A 27,959-nucleotide genomic window follows, 5' to 3' on the forward strand; every position below is an offset into this window, starting at 1 on the left:
AGCATTTCCAAGCCGTTTCTTCTCGTGTACCTATTTCCAAAACAGCTTGTTCTCCATCTCTGTGTTCAATTATGCATCAATTCTGGTTTGTCTTAATGTCCTTGCAGTGGAACTTATTTCCACATAACTGGAATGAGCCTCATGGAGCAATCCACAGTCTCTTCTACTGACCAAGTATCAAAACTCATCATTTGTTTTGCTCAACTTTTCAGTCATCAGTGGCCTGGATGGCCCAGGCTAGCCCATTCTCATCAGATCTTGAGGGTCAGCCCTAGTTAGTAATTGGATGGTAGTCTGCCAAAGAAATCCAGGGTTGTTGTTACACCAAGCAAGGCAATGGCAAACCACCTCTGTTCCTCTCTAGCCTTGAAAACCCTACAGCAGGGGTGGCCAACGGTAGCTCTCAAGATGTTTTTTGCCTACAGCTCCCAACGGTAGCTCTCAAGATGTTTTTTGCCTACATGCTGGCTGGGGCTGATGGGAGTTGTAGGCAAAAACATCTGGAGAGCTACCGTTGGCCGCCGCCCCCCGCCCTACAGGGTCGCCATAAGTTGGCTGGAACAACACTACTACCTACTTTTCAGTCACACATGTTTGTATTACTTTCTGATCTAAAGCACTTGTTTTGCATATACATGTTGAATTAAGTGAAGTTGCTTCATTCATAAGTAAACGAATGATGCATCCCATAATAGAACAAAAATTTCCACCCCAATCATGAATTAACCACCTCCCTTGCTTCGTTCATGAAAATAAGCAAACTCTTGCCTATTTTGTGGGATTTCATAACTGAAGCAAACTCTCTTTACTTATTCATGAAAAGCCTGCATAGCGGGGCTTGCTTTATGAATAAGGCTGAGGCTTTGCTCCATTCAAAACATTTTGTAAAGGCTGAATGATTTTGGCAAGGCACTGGTGATTTTCATAAAATAAGCAATACTGACTTTTATTTTATGAATGAAGCAATTCAAAACTTTAGCATGGATGATACAATCATACCCACTTAAGTGCCTCTTACATTTCAAGAATTTTACAGAGGTCCCCAAAACACCAAGCAGGTGGTATACTGTACTACCCACAAGTTCAAGTGTACGTGCAGACTTAAAACACTTGTACATCAAAATGCATAGAAACAGACGACAGAACTTCAGAGTACAGTTTGTATTTGTATACCTCCTCCAGATACTTTTAAAATGAGTAATGATATTTAAATGTAATAAGAAAATTTATGTTAATTACATGTCACTTGGGCAGAAAACATTCATAACGCATAATTGAAAGGATTGCTATAATAGCTTTTTGGGAATTTTAATTACATAAAACAAAACCTGCTGATCAATCTCAAAGGAAGGAAAATAAATAAAAGAAACTGATTCAATCAGCTCATCTGGAAATTTGTCTCCAGGATAACATAACTGGATGCTGGGAGCCAGTGCCTAATCCTGACCAATACTCCCTCTAAGCTATGGAGTCTTGTGAGCAAAAATTCTATTCTGTAAGCTACTGTCATTAAAGTTGTAAGCTACTGCATAAATTAGTTTGCTCTGGAGCCATTTTTCCTAAGCTAAGACAAAAGTGCGTGAGCCAGAGGCTAAAAAACTGTGAGCGAGCTCACACTAACTCAGCTTTGACGGAACACTGGTGGGAACCCCAGCAAAGGGCTTTCAAGTCAAGAAGAAGCATTGCATAGGACCAATTCACATGTACCCAGAGATAATACCCTGTCCACCATGTCCACAAAGTAACATGTGAAGCAGACACTCCACATGGAAGTTCCTACGTGTTGAAAGGCCAAGCTATATCAAGGATATTGTGATGTTGATGGTTTCTTCAGTTTCTATTGAGGGGGGGTGCCTGCTCCCATAAACAATCTGAAGAGGTTCCTTATACTTCAGGTGTTCTTTACATTTCAGGGTCTCATAATTTCATTTGTAACAAAAAAGGAAAAAAAGTAAATTCAATTTGTTATTATTTTCTGAATAAGCTGGGTTTTTTTAACAATATCAGACATGATACTTCTGTGCCACGTCAATTGATGCACATTGCAATTTATGTTCCCAAAGCAACAAAGTGATTTTCAATCTGAGTACTAATATTGCATTTTTTAAAAAGAAAAATTTAAAAAATCGGGCCGGGGGGTGGCTTTCCCTGGGGAAAAAACAAAGGGGGAAGTTTTTTCCATTGCTTCAAAATTTCCAGAAATTTTACATCTCTAGAGAGGTGCAGGGCAGGGAGACACACAGCATATCAAATGCACACGATAAAGCCATCAAACATCTATCAGACTACTACAAATCCTAAGAGAGACAGCATCTGCCTTGTACAGTCACTGTGAGAATATTCAGCCTGTCACATTAGGCAGCAATCCAAAGAAAACTTTCCTGGCAATAAGTCCCCTTGAAAATCAGGCTTATTAATGAGTAGCCCTGATTAGGATTTCTCTCTTAACCTAAATACTATTACTACCAGTCTGGGTGCCAGAAATCTCCTTGCATCTTGTAAAATATGTGCCAGACTGTTATAATTATCAATACACAGTGATTGCTTCAGATCTCCCTGAAAATGATCATCAGCAATCCTATGAACATTGCTTTTACCAATATTAAATATTCTTGAAGGAAAAGTCCAACCTATAAGTTCATATGATAGCTCAGGGGTGTCAAACATGCAGCCTGGGGGCCAAATCAGGCCCCCAGAGGGCTTCTATCAGGCCCACAAGCAATTTACTGTTGCCTGCTTCTTTCTTCCTCTCTTGCTTCCTTCTCATCACAGCTTGCTTTGCCAGGCTTGCTCAATCAAGCTACAGAGCAATACTTCTATTTTCTCCATTGGCTGACCAGCACATGAAGCAGCTTATGTACAAAAAAGCTTGCAATTCCCAGCCATTTCATGTTTTCCTCTGGGTTTTAGCCTTAAAGCATTGACCATGAGACTTTTGTAATGAATGTCAGTAAATCAAAAGTAGGTTTGCAACTTACAGATACACACCTGAACAGCATACTCAAGATTGCTACAGCACAGACATTGTCTCCGGATTTTGATGCAATAATTCAGCGCAAGAGGTGGCAGTTATCAGAGACTGCTAAATAAGTAAAATATTGCAATAGTGCTAATGTTTTAATTATGTTTTATTTAAAGTGTTTTTTTTTTTAAAAAAAAAACTGTGTTTGTCTGCATCCTTTATAAATTTTATACCTTGGCTATCTGGCATTACATTTTATGACACACATGGCCCGGCACCAGAAGGTCTCATTTATGTCAGATCCGTCCCTCATAACAAATGAGTTCAACACCCCTGTGCTAGCTGCTGTTATGTGCTCATACTATCTATATGTTGTGTGTTAAGTGCTGTTAAGTCACAACCAACATATCAACTCCCACAAGAAGCTTTCAAGGCAAATTAGTAGCAGAAGTGGTTTGCCATTGTCTTCCTCTGTAGAGTCTTCCTTGGTGGTCTCCCACCAAAGCACAACCCCTGCTTAACTTCTGAGATATGACGAGACTGGGCTACACCATGCCACTTTTCTTTCCACTATCTAGATTAGCACTTATTTTAAAAGCGAGAACAAAAAAAGAAGAAAGTTCTTCTGTTCTGAAAACAGAAGACACACTGATCTTAAGTCAAGGAATATTCCACTGGAAGAGGCCTGACTTTTAGTCTTTCCATGGCCTGAGCATGCCATCTTTGCAATTCCCAGAAGGCAAGAAAGATTAAAGTTCCAACTACAATAAGTACTAAGAATTCCTTTCACCTCCGTGGATTTTAAAATCCTCCAGGGGGACAGAGCTGGCCACATTTCCAATGTGCATCAGCATGTCTTCAGAGATGCCAGTAGGAGGACAAGTCATACTCTTTGGTTCTCCATCCACAGTGAAAAAACCTGGAAAAGGAGTAAGATTGTAGAAGCTAGTGTAGAGCTAAAAAAGAGCAATATTATTTATGAATACAACTGCCTGATATCTTGATACATACAGGCTTCGTTCAGACACAGCAGCAAATCGCACTTTGCCATTACGTAAACAAGTCTTGAAAACATTTCAAGCTCCCCCTTATTCCCTTTTTCTCCTTGCCTCTTTGAGTTCCATAACACCACTACTTACTACAAGTTTTTCCCCCCAAACCATACTTTTTATCATTCCTAAAAGCAAAAAGTTAACAAGATTCTGTTTAAGAGCGCCAGTAAAAAAACATCATCACACAGTGAAATTCACAATACCACTTTTTACCTGGCCAAGGTGAATCAAGCCAGTGTTTAATGTGTAAAATTTTATTATCTTTGGACCTAGCATAGGCTTCTTCACAGATCTTATCATACTTCGCGATTTCCTCCTGTAGAGCAGGGAGGAAAAATATGAAAAACACAGTAACAGCAGTGCAGGAAGTCAGTAAAGATGCTGGAGCCATTAAGGCAATAGGAATCAAAACTTGTATCTCAGAGCATAATTTTAGCCCTATGCAATTTGACTTTTTTTATTATACATGCTGGTCTTTCTTCTTCTATGTCTTCTTTTCAACACTGTCCATTTTCTTCTTTAAAAAGAAAATCTCCACAACTAAAAGAAACTGCTTTAGGAACAGGTATAACATGAACATCACAGAGGATCTGTATCTCAAAGCACAGAGAAAACTTGAAAGTTGGGATTCTTGCAATATGAATTTAGTGTTACAAAAATATAGTATTCAGTAGTTTTCTACTTCAGAATAAGTTTTTGAAATTGACGAAGATTGGCTGCTGTTTATAATAGCAAAAAGCTTTTGAAAAAGAATCAATATTAGGGGTATGCAAAAAAACCCCTGTTCAAGTTTATTGAACCCGCCAAAAATCAATATTTTCAGATATACCTGAATCCCAATACCAGTTTGTACTCAATACCCAATTCAGTTTTGGTAAATATTCGGGATTCCCAAAAGTCTTCAGCTCCGTTATACCCTATGGGGACCATTGTAGTTAATGGCCCCCATAAGGTATAACGGAGTATCAGTGAACATATGAACATATGAAGCTGCCTTATACTGAATCAGACCCTTGGTCCATCAAAGTCAGTATTGTCTTCTCAGACTGGCAGCGGCTCTCCAGGGTCTCAAGCTGAGGTTTTTCATACCTACTTGCCTGGACCCTTTTTTAGTTGGAGATGCCGGGGATTGAACCTGGGACCTTCTGCTTCCCAAGCAGATGCTCTACCCACTGAGCCACCATCCCTCCCCTGGTTCCCTGATTTTTTTTCAATCAACTTGGTATTGTCTAAAGCTATCTGAATTGCCTGAGCCAAGGGTCACTGGTTAGCCGGAGTTTAAAGGGAATTGCCTTCCCTTTACCTTATTCACAGTGGTGGGGTAGTATCTGGAGCTCTGTGGGGGCTGTTTTTTGAGGCACCACATTTGCAGCATGGCTGCTGGTGCCTCTCCTAACCCCACCCCGCCACACAAGTTTCAAAATGTTATTTTTATGTGCTTGAGAACTCAGGAGATGACAGGATTGGCAGTGCCTGGAAAATTTTGCTCTCCTTTAAAAAAAGCAAACAAAAATATAGACCTAAAGGCAAGGAGACCTAAGCAAATATAAAGAGAGTTGGTTTATATTTTTTTGGCCATTCAAGACTGCCATTTGTATGTGATCTGGTGGGAAACTATGGTGGATGGAACCAAGTGGTTAAAGGTACAAGAATCCTGTAACCTCCTATGAATACTCTTTTAGCCATTACAACTAAAAGAATTGCTGTTGATTATATGTATGATTGTCCACTTCATATCTGGGTAGCTCAGATGGACAAAACAATGCCATAAGGCCCTTTAACAGTCATAAAGCTGTGGGGGGCGGGAAAATATTCGTATTTTTTATACTGTGATATAGGAAAGCATTAAGAAAAACACTAACTGGAGTAGGAGGGTATTGACTAGAGGTGTGCATTCAGCAATACCAAGCTGAAAAAATACCCATTTTCCAGATTTTTTTTCAATCAACTTGGTATTGTCTAAAGCTATCTGAATTGCCTGAGCCAAGGGTCACTGGTTAGCCGGAGTTTAAAGGGAATTGCCTTCCCTTTACCTTATGGGTGAATTCACCGCTTCAGAATTCACTTGTAGCATGGCTTGAAAAAGGCATTTAAAGAGACTGTGTTCCTTTTAAATGCCTTTCCCCCCTTCACTGGAAATAATGTAGAATGGGGGCGCCTTCTTTGGGGGCTCATAGAATTAGTCCCCCTGGTCCAGTTTTTATTCTTTAGCTGATGTCTGAAGATCCTGGGATAATCGGTGCAAACCTGCTATGGATCTCCCAGAAAATAATTCATAAAACTGCAAAAAATAGCATCTAGCATACTTTATGTATAAAAAGAACAAAAAAAGCAAACTAGTTCAATAGTGCTGCTGTTCATGAAACCAGATCTACCAACAGCCCTCTGCTTTGCTGGCATGCTGTACCTCGAACTCCTGCAGTGTGACAGTCCCATCAGCAATCAGCTTGTCAGCATATTTTTTCAGCACAGGCACCTGCTTCTGAATCTGCTTGTACATCAAAGGCTGGGTGAACATGGGCTCATCCATTTCGTTGTGGCCTCGTCTTCGGTAACAAACCTACACACAAAAGTCTTATTGTCAGCTGATGTGAAGATGCACATTATTAATAAGCTGCTAATCGTCTTGGCTTTCCGAAGAACAGACCTATCTAGAATTTCTTACAAAATCTGTGCTTAGTAGTAAGTTAATTCTTGACGAGCTGCTTCAGTGTTTGGAATCTGATTTGAAGCCCTGCCATTAACCCCAGATGTTTTGTAAGGCTCCCCCCACCCCCCCGCAAAAACCCCAAGATTTTTATTGACTATAAAAAGCAGGATACAATTAAGATCCCTAAAAATAACATAAGCCACATTAAAATGGACAAAACCCATTATTACATCCATCAAAATTATCTCCAAACTTAAAAGTAAATAATTAAATACCACTAGACCTCATAATCTATAAAGTACCATCACAACATTAGCACAAATCACCATTTGCATTAGGAAAATAATAAAAAAACCAAAGATCAAAGGTAATCGGAAATATAGCATTCTTTTATAAATATAGTTATTTGTAAGGTAAGGTAATTAATAATGGGATACCAAATAGCAACCAGTTTAGCTTCCTGAAGGACAGATACAGCAGGTTTCACATATGATGAGATTTTATACAAAATAAAATAGTCCCATAACTTGCTTTGCCAAGCTCTAATAGAAGGACTAATCTCAGAGATCCAAAGTGAAGCTATCACTGACCGTGCAATGGACAATAACAAACGAACAATCTCATTTTCAGTTCGATCACCAATAGGATCAGACCATTTGCCCAATACCAGTATTTCAGGTGCCATTGGAAGTGTTACTGAAGTAATTTGTTTGATATGAACAACAATTTGTGATCCAAAGGCTTCTGTTAAGGGAAAATTGTGCTGAGCAGACACTCAGAGGTGTTTCTCTTTATTACTACATCACCACCTTTCATAACTGGAAGACAGCAATGGAAACAGGTTGAAACATCTTGAATTAAATCCTACTGCTTCTGCTAATAGCACATGGCTTCATCAGTCAGGGCCTTATTGATGGAACTTACAGAAAAGCTCCAGATGGAGTAAAATTAGGAGCTATTCTTGGGCTGCGTCAAGCAAATACTGCTAAGGAAAAACAGCAACTTATAATGAACGTCATAGTACCATATGCAATTAAGTACCAATATGTTTACCATCTACTCCAGAAGGAATTCAAGGGCCATGCTTCAGAGGACTACGTGTGCATATTCTTTAAATATTTCTGGGTATGCACAGGGTTATGATGATTTTCGCTTTCCACTGTTGCTCCTTGTGCTGCAATGCTTACTAGTCTGGAGAGTCTTGCCAGAGAGCCTTTCCAGGGGGAGACAGGGAGTTGCAACGGGGAAAGGTGAGCACAGAAGGTCCCTCAGCCAAAACGAACAAGGACAAGCCTTACCAGATCAATGACAACATCTTTATTGAAGGTGTTTCTCCACTCTGCAGCGACATTGCACACATACATCACTGCTTCTGGGTCATCGGCGTTCACGTGGAATATAGGCGCATTGACTACCCGAGCAACGTCTGTCGGATACGGAGATGAGCGAGCCATTCGTGGATCAGTAGTGAAGCCAATCTAGTTTTGTAAATAAATAAATGCACCTATAATGCAAGGTACTGCCATTACAAATTATTTGTATGCTTTCGGCTCTCCCCGCCCCCGCTTTTTTTATTTAGAGCTGAAGTTTAAATTTTATTTACATGGCAGGATGATATGCTTTTCAGACAGGACAAAGAAGTTTTGAATGTGGCCATATTTCATGTTTCCCCCCCTTATTTAATATAGCACTTTATTATTAACAGGAACAGTGGAGATAAAGCACTGCAGTCGTTTCATGGCAATTTCTATCTGCTTTGGGCAAATGTAATAAAATGTCTTGCATTCTAAGTGCAGACTGATCCTACATGAATGGCTTATTTCCTTCCTGTAACTTTCCCCACTTTTTTCTGGAGACATTTCCAAATTCTTCATTTAGGGTGATGCAAGTTGGAGAGATGATCAGTGAACCCTTCCTGTCACCTTCTTCTGCACTAAGAAGAGAGGAAGGTAAATTCTAGGACCATGGAGCTCACCTCCATCCTGAGAGATGTGTGTCAGGAAGGCGAAGCGTATAATTTACAGCTGTCACCCTACTTCCATGCCACAGACAGTAGAGAAAGCAGAAAGCCTCAGTAGTGCTGGTGCCATTCCTGAAGTTTGTTTTCCCCAAAACAGTGAAAGGTAGGCCTCAGATTCAGCAAGAGCTGAAAGGAGCGCAGCTCCTGAATCTTTCTGATGCCCCCCCCTCCTTCCTGCCTACCTTGTCCACTGAGTAGTAGGTGCAGCTGCATAACAATCCCTGGATTAGGAGTGCAGTCAGCCAGTCAGCCATCAGGAGCTTTGCCACGCCCCCAGCAGCCCTCATTAACCCCTAGAGAAACCCACACCGCCCTTTCTCTACTTCTTATGTGATTTTTAGTGGCGGGTGGCTTGCTGGCCTTTTGACTGGGGGGGGTGGGTGCTGGTTCTCTAGCTAGCCCAAGCAGGTCTCGCTCACTGAGGGCTTTCCTTTCTTGCGGTTGCTTCTGGCTGTTGGGGGGGCAGCATATGCTAATAAATTATGTTAATTAGCTCCACCACCTATTCTTCTACAAAATGACCCCTGGTGAACAGGGTGAGCTAAGGCTGGCTGTCTCCTCCCATGCTGCTGGTGACCAGGATGCCAGGGAAAGGTGTGCTGAGTACTGGTGACCAGGGCTTTTTTTGTAGCAGGCACTCCTTTGCATATTTGGCCACACATCCCGATGTAGCCAATCCTCCTGGAGCTTACAGTAAGCCCTGTACTAAGAACCCTGTAAACTCCTGGAGGATTTGCTACATCAGGGATGCGTGACCTAATATGCAAAGGAGTTCCTGCTACAAAAAAAGCCCTGCTGGGGACTATGCTTCTGAAGCTCACCTGGGAGGCATGGGTGAAAATGCATGAAAGGCACACCTGTCACCTCCTCCCTGCCACTGCCCCACTCGCCTCCTCAAGCTGTGGCACCCCAAGAAGCTTCACGTGTTACCTGCAAAATGAACTGGCCCTTTTTCAGACTGCTTCCTCATAAAGCCTTCCTGTAGCCAATTTGGCAACACAGTGCAGAAGAACAATGGCAGCACAATATATAGAATTCAAAAATATCAAAAATATTGTGCAAAAACACACACTCTTGACTAGTATATACAAAATTAAGTAAATTATATTATATCATATAATGAACAGCCTACAAAAGTAGGCATGCATTCATACAGTAGAAATTAAAGACAAACAAGAGTCTCAAATACAGTATTACAGGGAGGACCCCACACAGTCTCTTAATTTTCCAAACAGAGTACTAAGACTCAATAATAAAGTTCCACAGGAGTCCCTCCGTTGCTTGTTGACTTCTGAAGGAAAAATTCTTGCCTTCACGCAAACTCCAGCTTTGATTGCGTTCCGCTGCTCCTGCAGCTTCCTCGTAAGCCAACTGAAAGTTCCAGCCAAGTTCTCTCTCAAACGTCCATTTTGGTATCTTAATTAGCATAGGGACTTCTCCACAGATTACGGTATTAGGAAAGCAACCGACAGGAGACATGCCAAGAGCTATTAAGGAAAGCTATAGTCTTAAAGTTACCTTTGAAATATTTTTACCTGATTGTTAACCACGACATGAATGGTGCCATTGGTGGTGTATGATGGGAGGTCGCTGAGATGAAAAGTTTCATAAACCACTCCTTGTCCAGCAAAGGCAGCATCCCCATGAAGCAGTAGAGACATAACCTAAAAAATGGTTTTTTTTAAAAAAAAAAGTGTAGCCTGTCAACAAGTATCAAACGAATACAGATCCCCAGTTCCCTGCCCCCCAAACATTAAATTGTAAATAATCACTGAAATCACTTTAATGAAGGGACAGCAATCTAGGCCATACCCAGTCCTCTGTGAGCTATACCACCACTCCTGCAATCTTCAGAGGGAAGCAAGAATATAGGATGCACAAAAACCTATTCCAGCAGGACTTGGCAGTTGGCCACTTTGCTGCACAGGAGTTGGGAACTTGGCACCCTGCCACCCCACATCAAAATGGTCTACTAGAACCAAGAGTCAAGCATTGTCTAGGCAACTTTACCTTTTTTCCTTCAGTATCCCCTCGATAAAACTGCTCAGCTTTGGTCTTCCCTTGAACGACGGGATCTACTGCTTCTAAATGAGATGGGTTAGCCACCAAGGAGAGGGTGATCTTTTTATTTGTTGCCCGGTTGATCCTCTCGTGGTACATCCCCAGATGATATTTTACATCTCCTGATCCCTAAGGCACATGAAAGGATACATATGTGCTGCAAGGAGATTAATAACTTTAAAGGAAATGTGCCTCATATATTCCACATTAGGCTGAAGAAGAATCACACAGTTCTGAATTCTAGTTTTTTTTTTTTCTATAGAAAGCAACTTAGCTGCAGGAAAAAAATCCCTACGTAGGAACACCCATCAAAACATATAGCATTAACTGACAATATCATGCTGTATATCTCACCTCATCTGCTGCTTCAAGCTTTGGGTCAAACTGGCAAAAGATTTGCTCCAGTTCCTTGCGGATAACATTGGCCAAGACATTCAACCTTCCTCTTGGAGAAAATAAGGTTTTTTAAAAACAAAAAAAAGATATAAAGGGTCAATCAACAAATATCAGGAAACAAAATTATATGCTCTGTAGAGAACAGTCCAGTTCTGTCTGATTCATTTCCACATTAACAGCTTAATGCTTTGCCTAGTTTTTTAAGTTTCTTTGAATCGTTTTATTTGCATAACACATCAAGGTGCAGGAAACACCTTTTTAAAAAGGTAAGTAGATTAGCAATCCCAAACTGTACTGAGATTCCTACTCAGCACTGTTCAGTGGGGATCAGTGGTGGAAAGTGATGACAAGTTGCAGCCGATTTACAGCAACTTCATAGTGTTTCCAAAGCAACAGGCATTCAGAGGTGGTTTGCCATTGCCTGCCTCCGTGCACTGGTTCCATGAAAATGTTCAAAGTGGCTTACCATTTTAAAAACCAAAAATAGGAAGGGCAAAGGAACAGGGAACAAAAATACTGGGAAAACACTAGTAGGAGGAAACTGAGAGCCAGATTGGTGTAGTGGTTAAGTATGCAGACTCTTATCTGGGAGAACCAGGTTTGATTCCCCACTCCTCCACTTGCACCTGCTGGAATGGCCTTGGGTTAGCCATAGCTATCGCAGGAGTTGTCCTTGAAAGGGCAGCTGCTATGGGAGCCCTCTCAGCCCCACCCACCTCACAGGGTGTCTGTTGTGGGAGGGGAGAAGATATAGGAGATTGTGAACTGCTCTGAGTCTCTGATTCAAAGAGAAGGGCGGGGTATAAATCTGCAGTCTTCTTCTATATCAGTGTAAACCCCACTGAATAGACCTGAGTAGGATTCTGCGTAAACCTAATTCAGATTGCTCGTTAAGTTGAAAATTATTTTTAATTGAATGTTAAAAAAAATATTGATGGCAAGAAAGGGAAAGTTATTATGGCTAGTTTTCGGGAAAAGAACATTTCACCTACAGAAAGAAGTGACAGGGAAATGACAGCTGGATTCAAATCCAGAAGCACCATAGAGACCAACAAGATTTTCAGGGTGTTTAAGCTTTCAAGAGTCAAAGCTCCTTTCATCAGACAGGAGCCAGAATGGAGATCTGAGTTCTACGTCAGTCAGGGAAACGTCAGTAATGTCACCCAGAAGAGATCTTAAACAGAGAATGAGACGAACAAGTGAACTGAAACAGTTTCTTTCCTTGGTAGTTTCCAGTCCAAATCTCACTCAAATCCAGAGCTGACCCTGCTTAGCTTCCAAGATCTGATGAGATCAGGCTAGCCTGGGCTATCCAGTTCAGGGCAGCCCAAAACACAGGGGAAATCAAAGACAATATAGCTGGTGACGATCAGCTGTGGAGAATGTCTGTCTCGAGAAGTCTGACCTGTGGCCCCAACAGCAATCCTCCAGAGATCATATTTTAAAAGGCAAGGCATTTATGTAAAAAGATGCTTGCCTTTCCAATTTGGTTTTAACAGACAGCATTCAAACATCAAAATAAGCTATAGTTTATATGATTCAGTTAAACTCTGGTACTCCTGTTCAGCGATGTCCAAGAGCAGCCATTTTGTTCCTCCCTGCACAATGCTTCCATTTCTTGATTCTGCCATTCAGGTGATAGCAGGATCTCCTGTGAATTCTCAGGACTTCAGATATAAAATAAGGATCAAGCCTTCCTGTCTTGCCACTTTAATTACAAGGAATCTATACTGGCTGTCTAAGAACTCCCATAGGATTCTCTGTAATTACTGCTTATGTTTCAGCAGGGCCCATGCACTTATTTCATCAACCTCACTAATCCCATTCTGCATCCATCCTCGAAATCAGGTTATCAATTAGCACCATTTGCCACGCTATGCTAATGAGTCCACTGTAAAGCAATCGCTGCTGCATTAAATCAGGTGAGCAATTACCTGTGAGGCATGCCCATTATGACATACTCAATTCCCATTTCGCTCGATTTATCGATGATGGTTTTTAGAGCAGGGATCATTACTTCACATCCTTCCAAACCAAAGCGTTTCTCTGACGACCATTTACGGGCAAGGAAATCTTCAAACCTGTCCAGGAACAGGGATGGTAGTGTGTGAAGGAAAGAAAACAGCCAGAAATACATTTGAACATATGAAATTGCCTTATACTGAATCAGACCCTTGATCCATCAAAGTCAGTATTGTCTACTCAGACTGGCAGCAGCTTTTCAGGTCTCAAGGGGAGGTTTTTCATACCTATTTAGTTTGGACCCTTTTAATTGGAGATGCCGGGGACTGAACCTGGGACCTTCTGCTTACCAAGCAGATGCTCTACCACTGAGGCACCGTCCCTCCCCAAATAAGTGGGTATCAGCTGAAGAACATTTGCAAGAATGTCATCTAATGAAAAAGAGTTTTTAAAATGGAAAGGTAGAGTGGCAAGGCCAGCCTTCAAATTACATGTGAAAAGACTGTTCCATACTGGAACATACACTGCTAGGCAGAACAGAAAACTTAAGAGATGATACTAGCTGGCACAGCTCCTTTGATGGAGTAATCCAGTGCTTCGTTATCTGTCAACAAGGCATCTGTGCCCTGAGAATCAATAATCAGAGAAATAAAAAGTTATGCTACAATGACAGATCTGCACAGCTTCTTTTTTAATGCATGTGGCCCACAGGCAGTGTACACAATTGGAAAAAAAAATGAATGCTGAAAGAAATATTAATAAAGCTTAAGAATTCTGAAGGCAAAAGGGAAAAGCTATTTCATGATGTCTTCTGGAACTACATTACCATGGGTACACAAGGAATGGTTACATTAAAAAAGCCCATTAATACCATTTATTTAATATTAATTTATATTCTGTCCCTCAAGGGCCTCTCGTGGGAGTTCATTCAGTTTAAAAACAATTCAGTAAGATATTAAACTCACAATGCCATCCTAAGAACACTTTTCTAAGAGTAAGTCCCACTGAACATACATGCAGCAATGCCTTGCGGTGTCAGACACAGGGCCAGATCCTGGGTTAAGGCAATTCCAGAATGTGGAAGTACGTAGGTTTCTCATGGCACTATAGTTTGCAAGGCTCCATGAAAGCAACCGTAACTACCCCTGGCCTCTCACCTGTTCCCTGCCCATACAATCATTATTGGCCCATTTCCCTTTTCTTCCTTGTATTTCTGCAGATTTGCAAAATTAGATTCCAAAAATACAAGCTAAGTTATTTACGGAAAACACAAAGATTTACATATTTTGAGAGGAGAAAAGGATTTCTCTGGGACAGAATTTCTATTTGGCATTTTGGCAAATAGTTTGGCCATAATCCTGATAATGTCTGCTTATTTATAATGTCAGAGATCACAAAAGTGCCAAAGTTTTGACTCTTGCGCTGACCTAGCTAGGCGCACAGCAGACTTGGTTTACTTCTTCTGTCTGGTATTTTCAGTGTACCTTCAACAAATATGAACTGGCCATTGTCTGGTTTCTTCCTGCTGTTTTAAAAGAAACCGTTCTAGAATTAAGCTGCAGAAGCAGCTTTGCGGAATTTACCCTGTAATTTATTTATTTAGCATCAGGAAGATAAATGAGAAAAGAATTCTTTATGACACTTTGTTAACAGTCTGTCATTCAAATGCCATGTTGGTCTGATTATTAAAAGCATCTGGCTCCAATTCATTTCTTTTTTAATTAAACTTGGGCAGGAATGATGTACTGCTGTCTTATTAAACAAACATCACTAAGATGGCAAATGTTATGTTCTAGTAACTATACAAAATGACTGCTCAAGTGTTCTAGACCAACCTTTGTTGTTATTCCCACAGTCAAAGACAGAGCTCTCCGGGACTGCATCCTTCCTCTTAGGGATCTTCCCTGCCAAACTATGAACAGATCAGTGAAAATGTCTCCAGTTTGCAGGCAGAACCAGACAGGACAGAGGTAATGCTTGCCAGGAAGGGTAATATTTTAGAGGGACTGGTTTTAAGAGCAGAGTTGTCATTTGCAAAGCAGGTTAAGAGCCTGGGGTGTCCACGAACCCAACCTTGCTGTTTGAAAAGCAGGTTGGGGCGGACAGTGGGCCAAGAGTGCTTTCTGTCATGTGCATCCAGCTCTCAGCCTTCTTAAATTCAGTTGATCTGGGTCTGCTGATCTATGCTTTTGTAACCTTGTGGTTGCGCTACTGTAATGCATTCTGCATTGGGCTGCCCTTGAAGACAACCTAGAAGTTGGTTCAGAATGTGGCAGGATGGTTACTGACAGGAGCTAGCCAATGGGAACATATCTGCCTACCTTAAAACATCTATGAGTAGAAGAAAAGAAGATATTGGATTTATTCCCCACCCTTCACTCAGAATCTCAGAGTAGCTTACAATCTCCTTTACCTTCCTCCCCCACAACAGACATTCAGTGAGACAGGTGGATCTGAGAGAGCTCTCACAGAAGCTGCTCCTTGGACAGCTCAGCGAGAGCTATGGCTGACCCAAGGCCATTCCAGCAGCTGCAAGTGCCAGGAGTGGGGAATCAAACCCCGTTCTCCCAGATAAGAGCCCGTGCGCTTAACCACTACACCAGACTGCTATCATATTGTTTTTGAGTCCAATTCAAGGTGCTGGTTATTACCTCTAAAGCCCTTCACAGCCTAAGACACGCATACATAAAGAACTGTCTCCTTCCATATGTCCTGTGTGCCAAATTCAGTGCTCAGCCTGCCACCTACTGGTGATTTATTGACTTATGGTTGCCTACCTGCCATCAACAAGAGCTCATACCTTCACCACTGTCACTTTTCCACCCTGGGGAACAGGTGTGTGTGTGGGGGGGGGGGGGGCTTAGCAATGTTTAGGAGGTACTATGAGGCCATTTTATCTGCCAGGACTTTTATTTGAATATAGCTACTGTCATGTTTTGGTTTTGATTTGTTTTTAAACAGATATATTATATTAAATTATTATATGAAAGTCACCTTAAGCCACAAGGAAGGGTGGGATATATTTTGGGCGACTCCCCTCAAAAGCAGGCCACATTACAATGCAGGCATTCATCTGACCATGCGAGAGAGTAGGTGGCATTTAACCAAGTGGGCACAATGTATTACAAGTCCCATCAAGCAGGCTATGTGTTTACTAAGAGTTTGTAAGGATGATGGAATTAGGATGGAATTAGGATCAGGTAAAGGCAGAGATTATAAAGCAGGGGTGGCCAAACTGCAGCTCTTTCACACATATTGCGTGGCTCTCGAAGCCCCCAACACCCAGTTGGCTGGCTTAGAGAAGGCATTTGTCTCTTTAGGTTACTTCTCCAAGTCAAACCAGCTGTTGGCTTGAAGAATCCATATAAAGTTAAAGTGGCTTTCTTTCCACCTCTCCCTCTCTCCTCCCATCTATTTTCCTTCCTTCCTTCCTTCCTTCCTTCCTTCCTTCCTTCCTTCCTCCCTCCCTCCCTCCCTCCCTCCCTCCCTTTTTCACAGCTCTCAAACATCTGATGTTCATGTCTCACAGCTCTCAAACATTTGATGTTTATTCTATGTGGCTCTTACATTAAGCAACTTTGGCGACCCATGTTATAAAGGAGCATCAGATAAACACAGTTTACCATCCAACCCACAGGAGTGAGTTTTTCCTCCTTTCCCTAAGGGCAAACCAGGATACTACATGGAATTCAACCACTCCAGGAGAGCCAGTTTGGTGTAGTGGTTAAGTGTGCGGACTCTTATCTGGGAGAACCGGGTTTGATTCCCCACTCCTCCACTTGCACCTGCTAGCATGGCCTTGGGTCAGCCATAGCTCTGGCAGAGGTTGTCCTTGAAAGGGCAGCTGCTGGGAGAGCCCTTTCCAGCCCCACCCACCTCACAGGGTGTCTGTTGTGGGGGAGGAAGGTAAAGGAGATTGTGAGCCGCTCTGAGACTCTTCGGAGTGGAGGGTGGGATATAAATCCAATATCGTCATCGTCTTCTTCTTCTTCTTCACTTTTTACTAAACGGCACTACATCATCTGGGATGCTGTAGTTTCTCTCTCAGCACTACTGATTTCTCATTTGGGCTTATTTACGAACAATTATATTAATTAATCCAGATTACCTGTTTGGACTTTGATTAGTTCATATTGAACTGCCCACTTCTACAGACTGGCACTTGCTCCTTTGCTTTCTTTTTGGTCAGTTTGCTCAAAAACCTTGCACAAAACCACCAAAACTGAGAAACAGCTAGAGCAATTTTTTTCCTTTATTTAGGAAAGCTTGTGAGAATATTTGAGAACTCTTCTGCTAGGCAAATCTCATAAGGAATGCTGACCACTCCTTCTCCAAGGTACCTTGTTGACCGCACCAATCTAGCCAACAATGTCCGTTTTTCTTCACTGGTAAATTTCATGACACCTGGAGCCTCAAATCTCTGCCGAATCCAATCACACTGCTCCACGTCATTGATAAACATAAATTCCAGGCCAATGTGCCGACAATATGTATTCTGGATGGTATAAAAGACAAATTTAAAGTGTGAGAAAGGAAAGGCAGCTGAAATAGATAATAAATCAGAGGAAATTTATTGCTTCATGCTTATAAGGCAACATATCCTGAAACGCACTAACATATCCTGAAAATCTTGCCCAGATATAATGCTACCCACACACTAACCAGAAGAAATATATGGAACTGCATGCTCTGTCTCCTGCCCTTCCCCTCCTATGCCCAAATTCCACCACACCACCCTCCAAGTTTCTGAAAACTAAGAAAATTTCAAAACTTATGATCATGTCCAGTAATTGTCAAACATAAATGCCTAGTTATGATTTTTTTTAAAAAGCAGAGGGAATAACAATACAAGAGGAAAGGGAAATCATGATACCATGAACTGTTCCTGAAGGATTCAGTATGGATCATACTCAGGGGTGGAATTCTAGCAGAAGCTCCTTTGCATAGTAGGCCACACACCCCTGATGTAGCCAATCCTCAAAGAGCTTACAAAAAAGAGCCTTATAAGCTCTTGGAGGATTGGCTACATCAGGGGTGTGTGGCCTACTATGCAAAGGAGTTCCTGCTAGAATTCCACCCCTGATCATACTACATTTGTATATATCCACCATTTTTTAAAAAAAAAAACCCTAAAATTTAAAGAACACATACAAATATGTATCACTCTACAATGCAATACAGGTCCAGGCAGTGCCCTTTTGCAAAGGACTCTTATATAACATGGCTAGAAAATGTTCCTGTTTGCAGCTCTGGATTAAGCATTCACAGCTTGATAGGGCTGACAGCACTACACCAGACAGACCACCCTTCTTCACATATTCCAGGGAGATTTCTGTAATCTACAGAGTGCTTTGAAGCAATGTTCCTTGTGACCAACGGAAGGGTGTTCAAGTGTGCATTGCTTAATGAACAGGGATGGGCACGAACTGAACCACAAAGCAAAATTCATCACAATTTTTACCCTGTTTGTGGTTCGTGAACAGAAGTTTGTGAAGCAACACCCATCATGAACTTCAACAAACTTTTAAAGCAGTTCATGGCATTTCCTGGATGGAGCAGAAAGCAGGGGTTGAAAAGGACTCAGAGTCCCTTTAAATTCCGGCTTTCTCTATCCCATGAAAGCCACAAAAACAGCTGAGCAGTGGGGAGGCACTCCTCACTGGTCAGCTGTTTCAGGCTGTCTTATGCAGTTCCTTTACACTTTAAACAGACCAAAAAAAAGTTCCAAATTTTTTTTAAAGGGACTGCACAAGACAACCCAGAAAAACTAGCTGTTTTTTTGTACTTTCTGCAGTCCCTTTTAAGTTTAAAGGGACTGCACAAGGCAGCCTGAAACAGCTGAGTGGCAGGGAACAAGCTGCTCCCTGTCACTCAACAATTTCAGGCTTCCTACAAACCCTGTTTAAAGGGACTGTGGTCTCTTTCAACAAGGCTTGTGGGTCCATGAACAGAACAATTCATAAAAAAACCTCCTGGCTGAACCACAAACCACAAACAAAACCACATTTTCCTGGTTTGTGCCCATCACACCCATAATGAATATCCTCTCTTGAAAACAGATCTCCTTGCAAGGTCCTTGCCTCCATTAGCATGATAATGAACATGCAACAGCTTCTTTGCAATTCTTATTTGGGGGCATTTAGAAAAGAAAATTTCTAAGGAACATGAATTTAGCACACCTCAGGGACATGAAGACTGGAAAACCATTGAATCCATAAAGCAAATCTCTAGACTTACCTCCAATCGCTTGATGATCTCTCGTAAAGAAAGCATAGACTCATTTCCTCCTATAAAGGTGGTTGTAGGCAGCTGGAACACTTTGTCCAGGTCAGATTCATATAAACTATAAAATCCTGTGGTATATCCAGTGAGAGCAACATGGCAGGAAGGAGAAAAACAGTATTTATCCTACTGACACACAGACAATTTTTTTGTATGCAAGGTAAAAGAAAAAAATACCTATTAATTTCAAGACAAACAGGAGGAAAAGATTTTTATCATATTGTTTAAGCCTAAAAATAAAAACATACTCAAACCAAACCTGATATATCTGCAAACCTGAGAGCAAGTTTTTTAAGGCATTATCAGGAGTATGCAAGCTAATGCACCACCTGATGAGTTTAAAAAAAGAAGTTTGCTTGATCAAATACTGGGATGCTTAACACAAACATATCACTTCTCTTGCAATCTTTGCTGCCTTCCCCGCCTACATTTCAGAGCATCGCCTTCCCTTATTTTTTGTATTACTCTGTTGGCGTTTTGAAACCAGCAACTGCCATGTTGTTTCCCAGCGTATCAAAAATATATTTTAAAATTACTGTTAAATCCCCAGAACAAACCCTTTCAACATTTTCTCTGAAGGTGGTGGAAAGTTCTATAAAGTCACATTCGACTTATGGCAAACCCATGGAGTTTTCAAGGTGAGAGATGTGCACAGGAAGTTTGCCATTGCCTGCCTCTGCACAGCAATCCTGGACTTCCTAGGTGGTCTCCCCCCCCCTCCCCCGCACCCACTTTTCTTCCAAAATTGGGCTACCCTGAGTCACTGAGGTCAGGGAAAACAGATGCTCTAGTGCTAAGCCATGGCCCATCCCCCTTAATTTTCTCTCTACCAAACTGTGGCTCAGGAGCCACATGTGGCTCTTTCACACATATTGTGTGGCTCTTGAAGCTCCCACTGGCCAACTTGGAGAAGGCATTTCTCTCTTTAAATAACTTCTCCAAGGCAAGCCAGCTAGTGGCTGAGAGACTGCATTGAAAGTTAAAGTTGCTTTCTTTCTATCTCTCCCCCAAGTATTTGTTTTCTTTCTTGCCTTCCTTCCTTCCTTGCAGCTCTCATACATCTGGCGTTCATATCTTGTGGCTATCAAACATCTGACATTTATTCTATGGGGCTCTTGCATTAAGCAAGTTTGGACACCCCTGCTCTATATTATACTGGGCTAAACTGTTTTCATAAGATAGAAAGGATCCTTGCTTGTATGCCTTCATCCAAGTCCACGGGTGATTTCTACACGCACATATACATAGACAAACTTCAAACAATTGATCATAAATACACAGTGTTAGAGGATGAGCTCATTAAAGAAGAGATGTCTGACACATGCCAAAGCTGAATGTTCTTTCTCGTTTGTAATGCTCACCTAGCTGCCTGATGCATTGAGTTTTGAGACATTCCCCTCACCATGGATATTAATTTATTCTGAAGGATTTGAAAAAAAATCTCACCCAGTTTATCAATAGTAGTGATTAAATCTGATGGGACGAATGAATCCAAATCTGCATCCAAGATTCCTAGGGGGTCCAACTGAGCCACATGATGTCCACGGATCTGAACAGGTTGAAGTGAGTAAGAAGGGTGGTAGGAAAGGCAAAGAAGAAATGGTAATGCTGACAAAGTAAGTCAAGGGAGAGAGCTCAGCAACGTTTGTGCGCCCAAGAGACAGATCACTCAAGGACTCATCAAAAGAAATGTCATTAATTCCAAGAGGGTCAAGCTGACTTTTTTCGTGTCCTACAACCTAAAATTAAGGAGTGCTGTCAGACTTACAAAGTTAAAGCTATCGTCTCCTCTACCTACACAGTTTTAAGCAGGGATTCTATCCTTCCAGGTTCTGTGGTCTGGGACTGTTAGCAAATGGGACTTTTAGCAAATACAGGACTATGTATTGTATTTTAGGAATTACATAGACTTATATTTCAGAGCAGCTCTGGAGCAGCGGCTATTAAACACCATCACCATCAGCGGCTATTATCCACAGCATATTGTTGGAACTCTCTGTCTGGGGCAGTGATGCTCTGTATTCTTGTGCTTGGGTGGGGGGCCAAAGTGGGAGGGCTTCTGGTGTCCTGGCCCCACTGATGGACCTCCTGATGGCACCTGGGTTTTTTAGCCACCGTGTGAGACAGAGTGTTGGACTGGATGAGCCACTGGTCTGATCCAACAAGGCTTCTCTTATGTTCTTATCTTTTCACATATCTGAGCAAGTCTCTAAAGCAGAACACAAGTTCAATATATTCTGAATAGCAGCAACTAAAGAAAGGCATAAAAACCCGCCGCTGGTTTCTCTGTCCATCAAATTCCTTTGTCGTTTGAAGATGAAAATACTGTGTACCAAATGTTTCTGGTGTCCTCTGAGGTTCTTTATCAGGATCCTCAATGGGAAGATCAGACATGATAGACAAGCATCCCTGGAGGACAGCTCACTTACTAATACTACTCTTCCCCTGTACAGTATTGCTCAGGGGAGTAGTTCTCAGTCAGCATGGATCAACAGTAAATCCTGATATGTTTGAGCAACGCCCTGTGTGAGCTATATCCTCTAGAAATGCCACAGAATCTTCTCTGCAACAAACAGCTTCTCCTTATCAGGAAAGCTGATATGGAACACAATCTCTAAACACAGAAAGCCTCAAAAATGGCTTTCCCACAAATATTCAAACACTGTTGGAGGGGGGACCCATCAGGCATAAAAGAGCATTTAGTAAAAAGGTAGTCTCCTGTGCAAGCACCAGTCATTTCCAACTCTGGGGTGATGCTGCATCATGACGTTTTCACAACAGACTTTTTATGGGGTGGTTTGCCATTGCCTTCCCCATTCATTTGCATTTCCCCCCCAGCAAGCTGGGTACTCATTTTACCAACCTCGGAAGGATGGAAGGCTGAGTCAACCTCGAGCCAGCTACCTGTACCCAGCTTCCACTGGGATCGAACTCAGGTCGTGAGCAGAAAGTTTGGCTGCAGTACTGCAGTTTTACCACTCTGCGCCACAGGGCTCTGTAAATGTGCATTTAAGGGTACACTAAGACAACCTCAGATATGCAGATGACACCACTCTAATGGCAGAAAGTGAGGAGGACCTAAAGAACCTCTTGTTGAGGGTGAAAGAGGAGAGCACAAAAGTAGGCTTGAAACTCAACATCAAAAAAACTAAGATCGTGGCATCTGGCCCCATCACATCTTGGCAAATAGAAAGGGAAGATATGGAAGTAGTGACAGACTTCACATTTCTGGGGTCCAAGATCACTGCAGATGGTGACTGTAGCCATGAAATTAAAAGATGTTTGCTCCTTGGGAGGACAGCTATAGCGAACCTGGGCAGTATAATAAAAAGCAGAGACATCAGCCTGCCAACAAAAGTCCGTATAGTCAAAGCGATGGTATTCCCAGTAGTAATGTATGGCTGTGAGAGCTGGACCATAAGGAAGGCCGAGTGCAGAAGAATAGATGCTTTTGAGCTGTGGTGCTGGAGAAGAATCTTGAGAGTCCCTTGGACTGCACGAAGATCAAATCAGTCAGTCCTAAGGGAAATCAACCGAGACTGTTCCCTGGAAGGTCAGATGCTGAAGCTGAAGCTCAAATACTGTGGCCACCAAATGAGAAGGGAGCACTCCCTGGAGAAGATCCTGATGCTGGGAAAGACAGAAGGCAAAAGAAGGGATGGCAAAAGATGAGTTGGCTGGACAGCGTTACTGATGTAACAAACATGAATTTGAGCAGACTTCAGAGGATGGTGGAAGACAGGAGGGCCTGGCGTGACTTTGTCCATGGGGTCGCAAAGAGTAGGACTCAACTGTGCGACTGAACGACAACAAAAAAGATCCTTTTAAAATAAATCAATAATATTCTGGATGTAAGATAGTAAAGAATATGCTCAGATTCCAACGGTTCCAACTAGGATATCACAGGGCGTGGTGCAAGGGGACTTTGATTTTCTATGCATCAGATCCGATCTAAAAACTGACAGATCATTGAGGCCAGATGTGAAGGACAGTCCTCCTGTGTAGCAGATCTCGATGTCGAAGGGGGAGCATATTCTACTGGGGCAGATGATTTAGTTCTCCCCCATAAAGCAGCTTTAAGGTGTGAGGCATGATTCATCCAGGCCTCAGGGGTGAACTGTTGGCAGATCCTGCAGGCTGCCATATTATGGCTTTTCTCCAGACATAAAGTGTGTTCATTTGTGCATGTCATTTTGGTGGCACACGATGATCATTTCTCGAAAAGAGTTTTCTGTAAAATAATTCCAGCCAGAGAAATACAAGAACCAAAGATCTATCCCCAAAAGGAGAGAAGACAGAATGTTCATCACAGAGGGGCGGTAAAGAACAAACTGAGGGAAAGAGGAAGTATGTGATAATTTCAGCGGAAAGATTGTCTTAAAGAAGCTCTGGGTGGGAGGAGCATCCCTTGCTTTGTTGCTAAGGCTGAAGAGAAACTCAGAAATCTTCCTGGCAGACAGGGCTTTTTTCCTGGAAGAAGCCCAGAATGAACTCATTCGCATATTAGGCTACACCCCATGATGCCACCATTGTTTTGCACAGGGCTTTTTGTAGAAAAAGCCCAGCAGGAACTCATTTGCATATTAGGCCACACACCCTGAAGCCAAGCCAGCCAGAACTGTGTTCCTGTCCATTCCTGCTAAAAAAAAAGCCCTGCTGGTGACTGCCTCACACATAAGTAGTCCCAGTGTGGGATGGCACAGAACAATAAAGAAGTGCATCCTCTCCAGGGATGCTACTAGATTTCTGGGGATCCTTTCTTTTGATTTTAAAAATCCAGTTTCTTCCTGCTCAGAACAAGGCCACAATCATCTGATTTCCTGACCTGATTATCAAAATGTGTCTGCAATTCTGCCACCAAAATTGACATGCAAAGTTCAGGCTTTTTATGTCAAAAACAGCAGCAGTGGAATGTCAATACCATATAGCAAACTAACTGAGACTCCTCTGTAACCAGTTAGTTCCCCCAACAATGTTACAGCGAAGGTGATGAAGGAGTCTTCCCTTCACCACAAACAGGAAGGGGAGACATGGTATTGGCAAATGTGTGCTTTCTGTGTCCTCCAAATCCAATGCTCCTCTTGCTAGGCCATTTTGATACCCATAGAGCAGGGGTGGCCAACGGTAGCTCTCCAGATGTTATTTGCCTACAACTCCCATCAGCCCCAGCCAGCATGGCCAATGACTGGGGCTGATGGGATTTGTAGGCAAAAAACATCTGGAGAGCTACCGTTGGCCACCCCTGCCATAGAGGGAGGATCCTCCTCCCCAGTTTTCATCCCAGAGAAGAAGTCTGCAGGACTGATCTTCCACAGTTCTTATCGTAATTCCATAGCAGCTTTTACTGACCGGTTGTACAAAGCTAGAGAAAACAATAATTCTGCATATAGTCTGATGGTCTTGTCTAATTCATCTTATTAATATAGGACTATTCCTACATGATACAATGAAAATAATTTGTTTTGGCAGCGCTGTGCAACATCAAAAACCCTCCCCAATTACTGTGAAAGTGACAGTAGATATATATGCATTAAGAACCAAGAGTTACAGGAGTTCTGTAATACCTGCTGATTTATCATTCAGAGAGCACAATGCAACAGTTGGCAGAATAGTTCCAGCATTTGTCTTTTGAAAATATTAGTCAGAAAAGCCTTAAGCAACTCAATGAACTGCCACATATAGATTAACAGGGAATTTGTAAGAATAAAAATATAACGTAGTTTCATGGCTTATGAAAATTTCAGAAGCCATAAACATTAATGAAAAATACAGTTATTCCTTTTCAATGATGCATCATAATAGTAGCAATTTCTTCAGACTTTTAAAAAACAGATCTGGATTCTATCCTCCTCCTCTCTAAAAATGCCAACAGTTTTAAGCATTTGTGTACTGTACACCTCTACATTCAGGGGATAACCAGGCCCACAGATTCATTCTCCCTTGTGAATTCTAAAAATATTATTTCCCACAAGCAATCTTCATTGGTACCTGAACTGCATTTTATAACATTTTCCTGAAGTTAATGGGCTTCTCTTTCATATTCTGCTCCTAATTGAAATTAATCATTATAGTTGTGCATATGAATATCAATGTAAGCCACCACCAGCCCTGATTCCAGCAACAAAAACAAAACAAAAATGAATAACATGGAGTTTGAAGTGTTTTAAGAGATATGACTGAGTTTGAATAGCTAATTGCAAAACAAAAAAGATAATTTATTACAATGGACTTTCAAGTTAGTACATCAGTTAGAAACAGAAGAAGAAGTGAAAGAATATATGATTAAATGGATGCAGAATTTTAGAGAGCAAATACTAATGCATCAATGGGAACGGTTTTGGGGAAAAGAAATTAAGTTGACAGCCAGACAGACATTAAGAAAAAACTGGTATAAAATGTTCTTCAGATGGTTTATAACTCCAAAGCAGACAAAACTGACAAAGAAAAAATGCTGGAAATGCCAAGATTCAGATCAGATGGAACCTTTTACCACATGTAAAAAAGCAAAAAGATACTGGAAGGAAATACATGGAAGAATCCAGAATAATAAATTCCCTAAGGAAGCTAAGAATATGGTATTAGAAATATCGCCGAACAAATTACCAAAGGTTTTAGAAGAGATAGTCAAATATATGGTGACAGCATCCAGAATCATATATGCAGCAAAATGGAAATCAGACATTTGTCCAAGCTTAGAAGCTGGAAAATAAACTTGCCAATTATGCAGTAATGGCAAAATTAGCAGCCCATTTGAGAAATGGATTATTTTCAAAATATGCAAGCAAGAGACAAATTTAGTTTTAGAAATTTAAAATTTAGAAAAAATAGTTTTAAAATTGTATAAAAATATACTGCTATGCATATAAATGTATTACAATATAGAAATAGAATGAGAATAAATTTTAAATATAAATGTATAAGGAAATGGATTTTGATAAATATATATGTTATTTTTAATATGTTATATAATAGACTTTCTTTTAAATATGATATATTTAAAGTTATAGCTAATATTTAACAATGTAATATAGAATACAGAATATGCAATAACAAGGGAATTAATAATATAGTTGCAAAATAGATCAGTTATGAAATTTGAAATTCAAAATGTTTGTAGTAAGGACCACTGTATCCTACAGAAAATGTCTTAAAGATTATAATGAAGGGGACCATTGGGGAGAAATGTTTAATTTTTCTGTTCTATATATTTTGCAATGTATAATAATCCTGATATATATAATTTGTTATATAATCCCTCTTTTCCCTCTATATTATACTTTGCTTTCTAAAATAAAATATATATATGAAAAAATGCCCCATACGGCGGGTAGGACCATGCGTGAATGGTAATCCATGCTGTAAATGTAACAGTGCCAAGGTACTGCTATGATCTATTGACACTAAAACCACGCTGAGCATCAAGACAGAGAACTGCACAACCCAGATCATTATAAAGGGGTCAAGCATAGCAGAGCTGTTTCGAAATTCTGAGTGGAAGGAATGCTCATCCACTTCACAGACTAACAACTTTCTAATCCCAGTTATTTCAGTGAACCTGGAAATCTGACAAGGGTGGCTTTGTAACTCCCCTAAATTTCACAAACTAGCCACTGTATACCCAAACTGCTTCTTTCTTGACTATGTGTGGGGGAGGTAGAGTAAGTAAGTTGCTAAACCAATCTGGAGTATCATTTTCCTCCTCCTTAGAAAACTCTAAAAATAAACCTTAGAACAAAAAGTGCACATATTTGCAGGGCTTTTTTTGATCAGGAACACAGTTCCGGCTGGCTTGATGTCAAGGAGTGTGGCCTAATATGCAAATGAGTCTCTGCTGGGATTTTCCTACAAAAATCCCTTTGTGGAACAATGGTGATATTGGAGTGTGTGGTCTAATATGCAAATGAGTTCCTGCTGGGCTTTTTATACCAAAAAAGCCCTGCACATTTGTATTAATCTACTCAACACTTGGCCTCAAGAACATTTATTTATTTAGATACTTATACCCTACTTTTCTCCCTAGTAGGAACCCAAAGTAGTTTTTATTCTTGTTCTCCCCTCCTCCATTTTATCCTCACAACAACTACACTGCGAGGCAGAGCATATGACTGGCCCAAGGTCATGCAGAGATCATCCTTGACAAAGCAGGAATTCAAATCTAGAACTTCCAGATTCTAGTCCTTAGCTCTGTAGGATCACTAGAGCCTTCCAGTAGTTGCAAGACCACTTCCATGGTTTATTTATGATATTTATGATTTATGGTTTATTTATGATATTTATGATATATTAATTTTCCTAGTTTCAGAGGGTAGCCATTTTGGTCTGTGGTAGAAGAGCTAGATTCGAGTCCAGTAGCACATTAGAGATCAGTAGGATTTTCAGGGTATATGTTTTCATGAGACAAAGCTTCCTTCGTCATGGAAGAATCACAGCTGGAAGAGTTGTGTATCATTAAGAGCCCATCTTGGTATTCTTCGCCTACCCTACTCTACTTGACAAGACGCTCAGCACAAACCTCACAGTCAAACCACAGAACTCCCAACTACTCATTCAAATTGTTGGTGAATCATCGAACGT

At 41.2% G+C, this 27,959-nt stretch overlaps 1 protein-coding gene across 1 annotated transcript in view; it reads right to left on the minus strand.

The window, feature by feature from the left end:
* The window catches only part of OGDHL (oxoglutarate dehydrogenase L), an 88,627-nt gene that overhangs the window by 42,196 nt on the left and 18,472 nt on the right, over nt 1-27,959 (minus strand). The window contains exons 4-14 of the mRNA XM_060241049.1: nt 20,832-20,934; nt 19,341-19,456; nt 17,444-17,598; nt 13,076-13,222; nt 11,100-11,190; nt 10,695-10,874; nt 10,220-10,348; nt 7,963-8,142; nt 6,422-6,574; nt 4,228-4,330; nt 3,753-3,881 (exon numbers count right to left, since the gene is read on the minus strand). Of these exons, the coding sequence (XP_060097032.1) occupies nt 3,753-3,881; nt 4,228-4,330; nt 6,422-6,574; nt 7,963-8,142; nt 10,220-10,348; nt 10,695-10,874; nt 11,100-11,190; nt 13,076-13,222; nt 17,444-17,598; nt 19,341-19,456; nt 20,832-20,934 (1,486 nt within the window). The remainder of the gene's footprint in view (nt 1-3,752; nt 3,882-4,227; nt 4,331-6,421; nt 6,575-7,962; nt 8,143-10,219; nt 10,349-10,694; nt 10,875-11,099; nt 11,191-13,075; nt 13,223-17,443; nt 17,599-19,340; nt 19,457-20,831; nt 20,935-27,959) is intronic.

The sequence above is a fragment of the Heteronotia binoei genome, chromosome 6, assembly GCF_032191835.1.
Source record: "Heteronotia binoei isolate CCM8104 ecotype False Entrance Well chromosome 6, APGP_CSIRO_Hbin_v1, whole genome shotgun sequence".
NCBI lineage: Eukaryota > Metazoa > Chordata > Lepidosauria > Squamata > Gekkonidae > Heteronotia > Heteronotia binoei.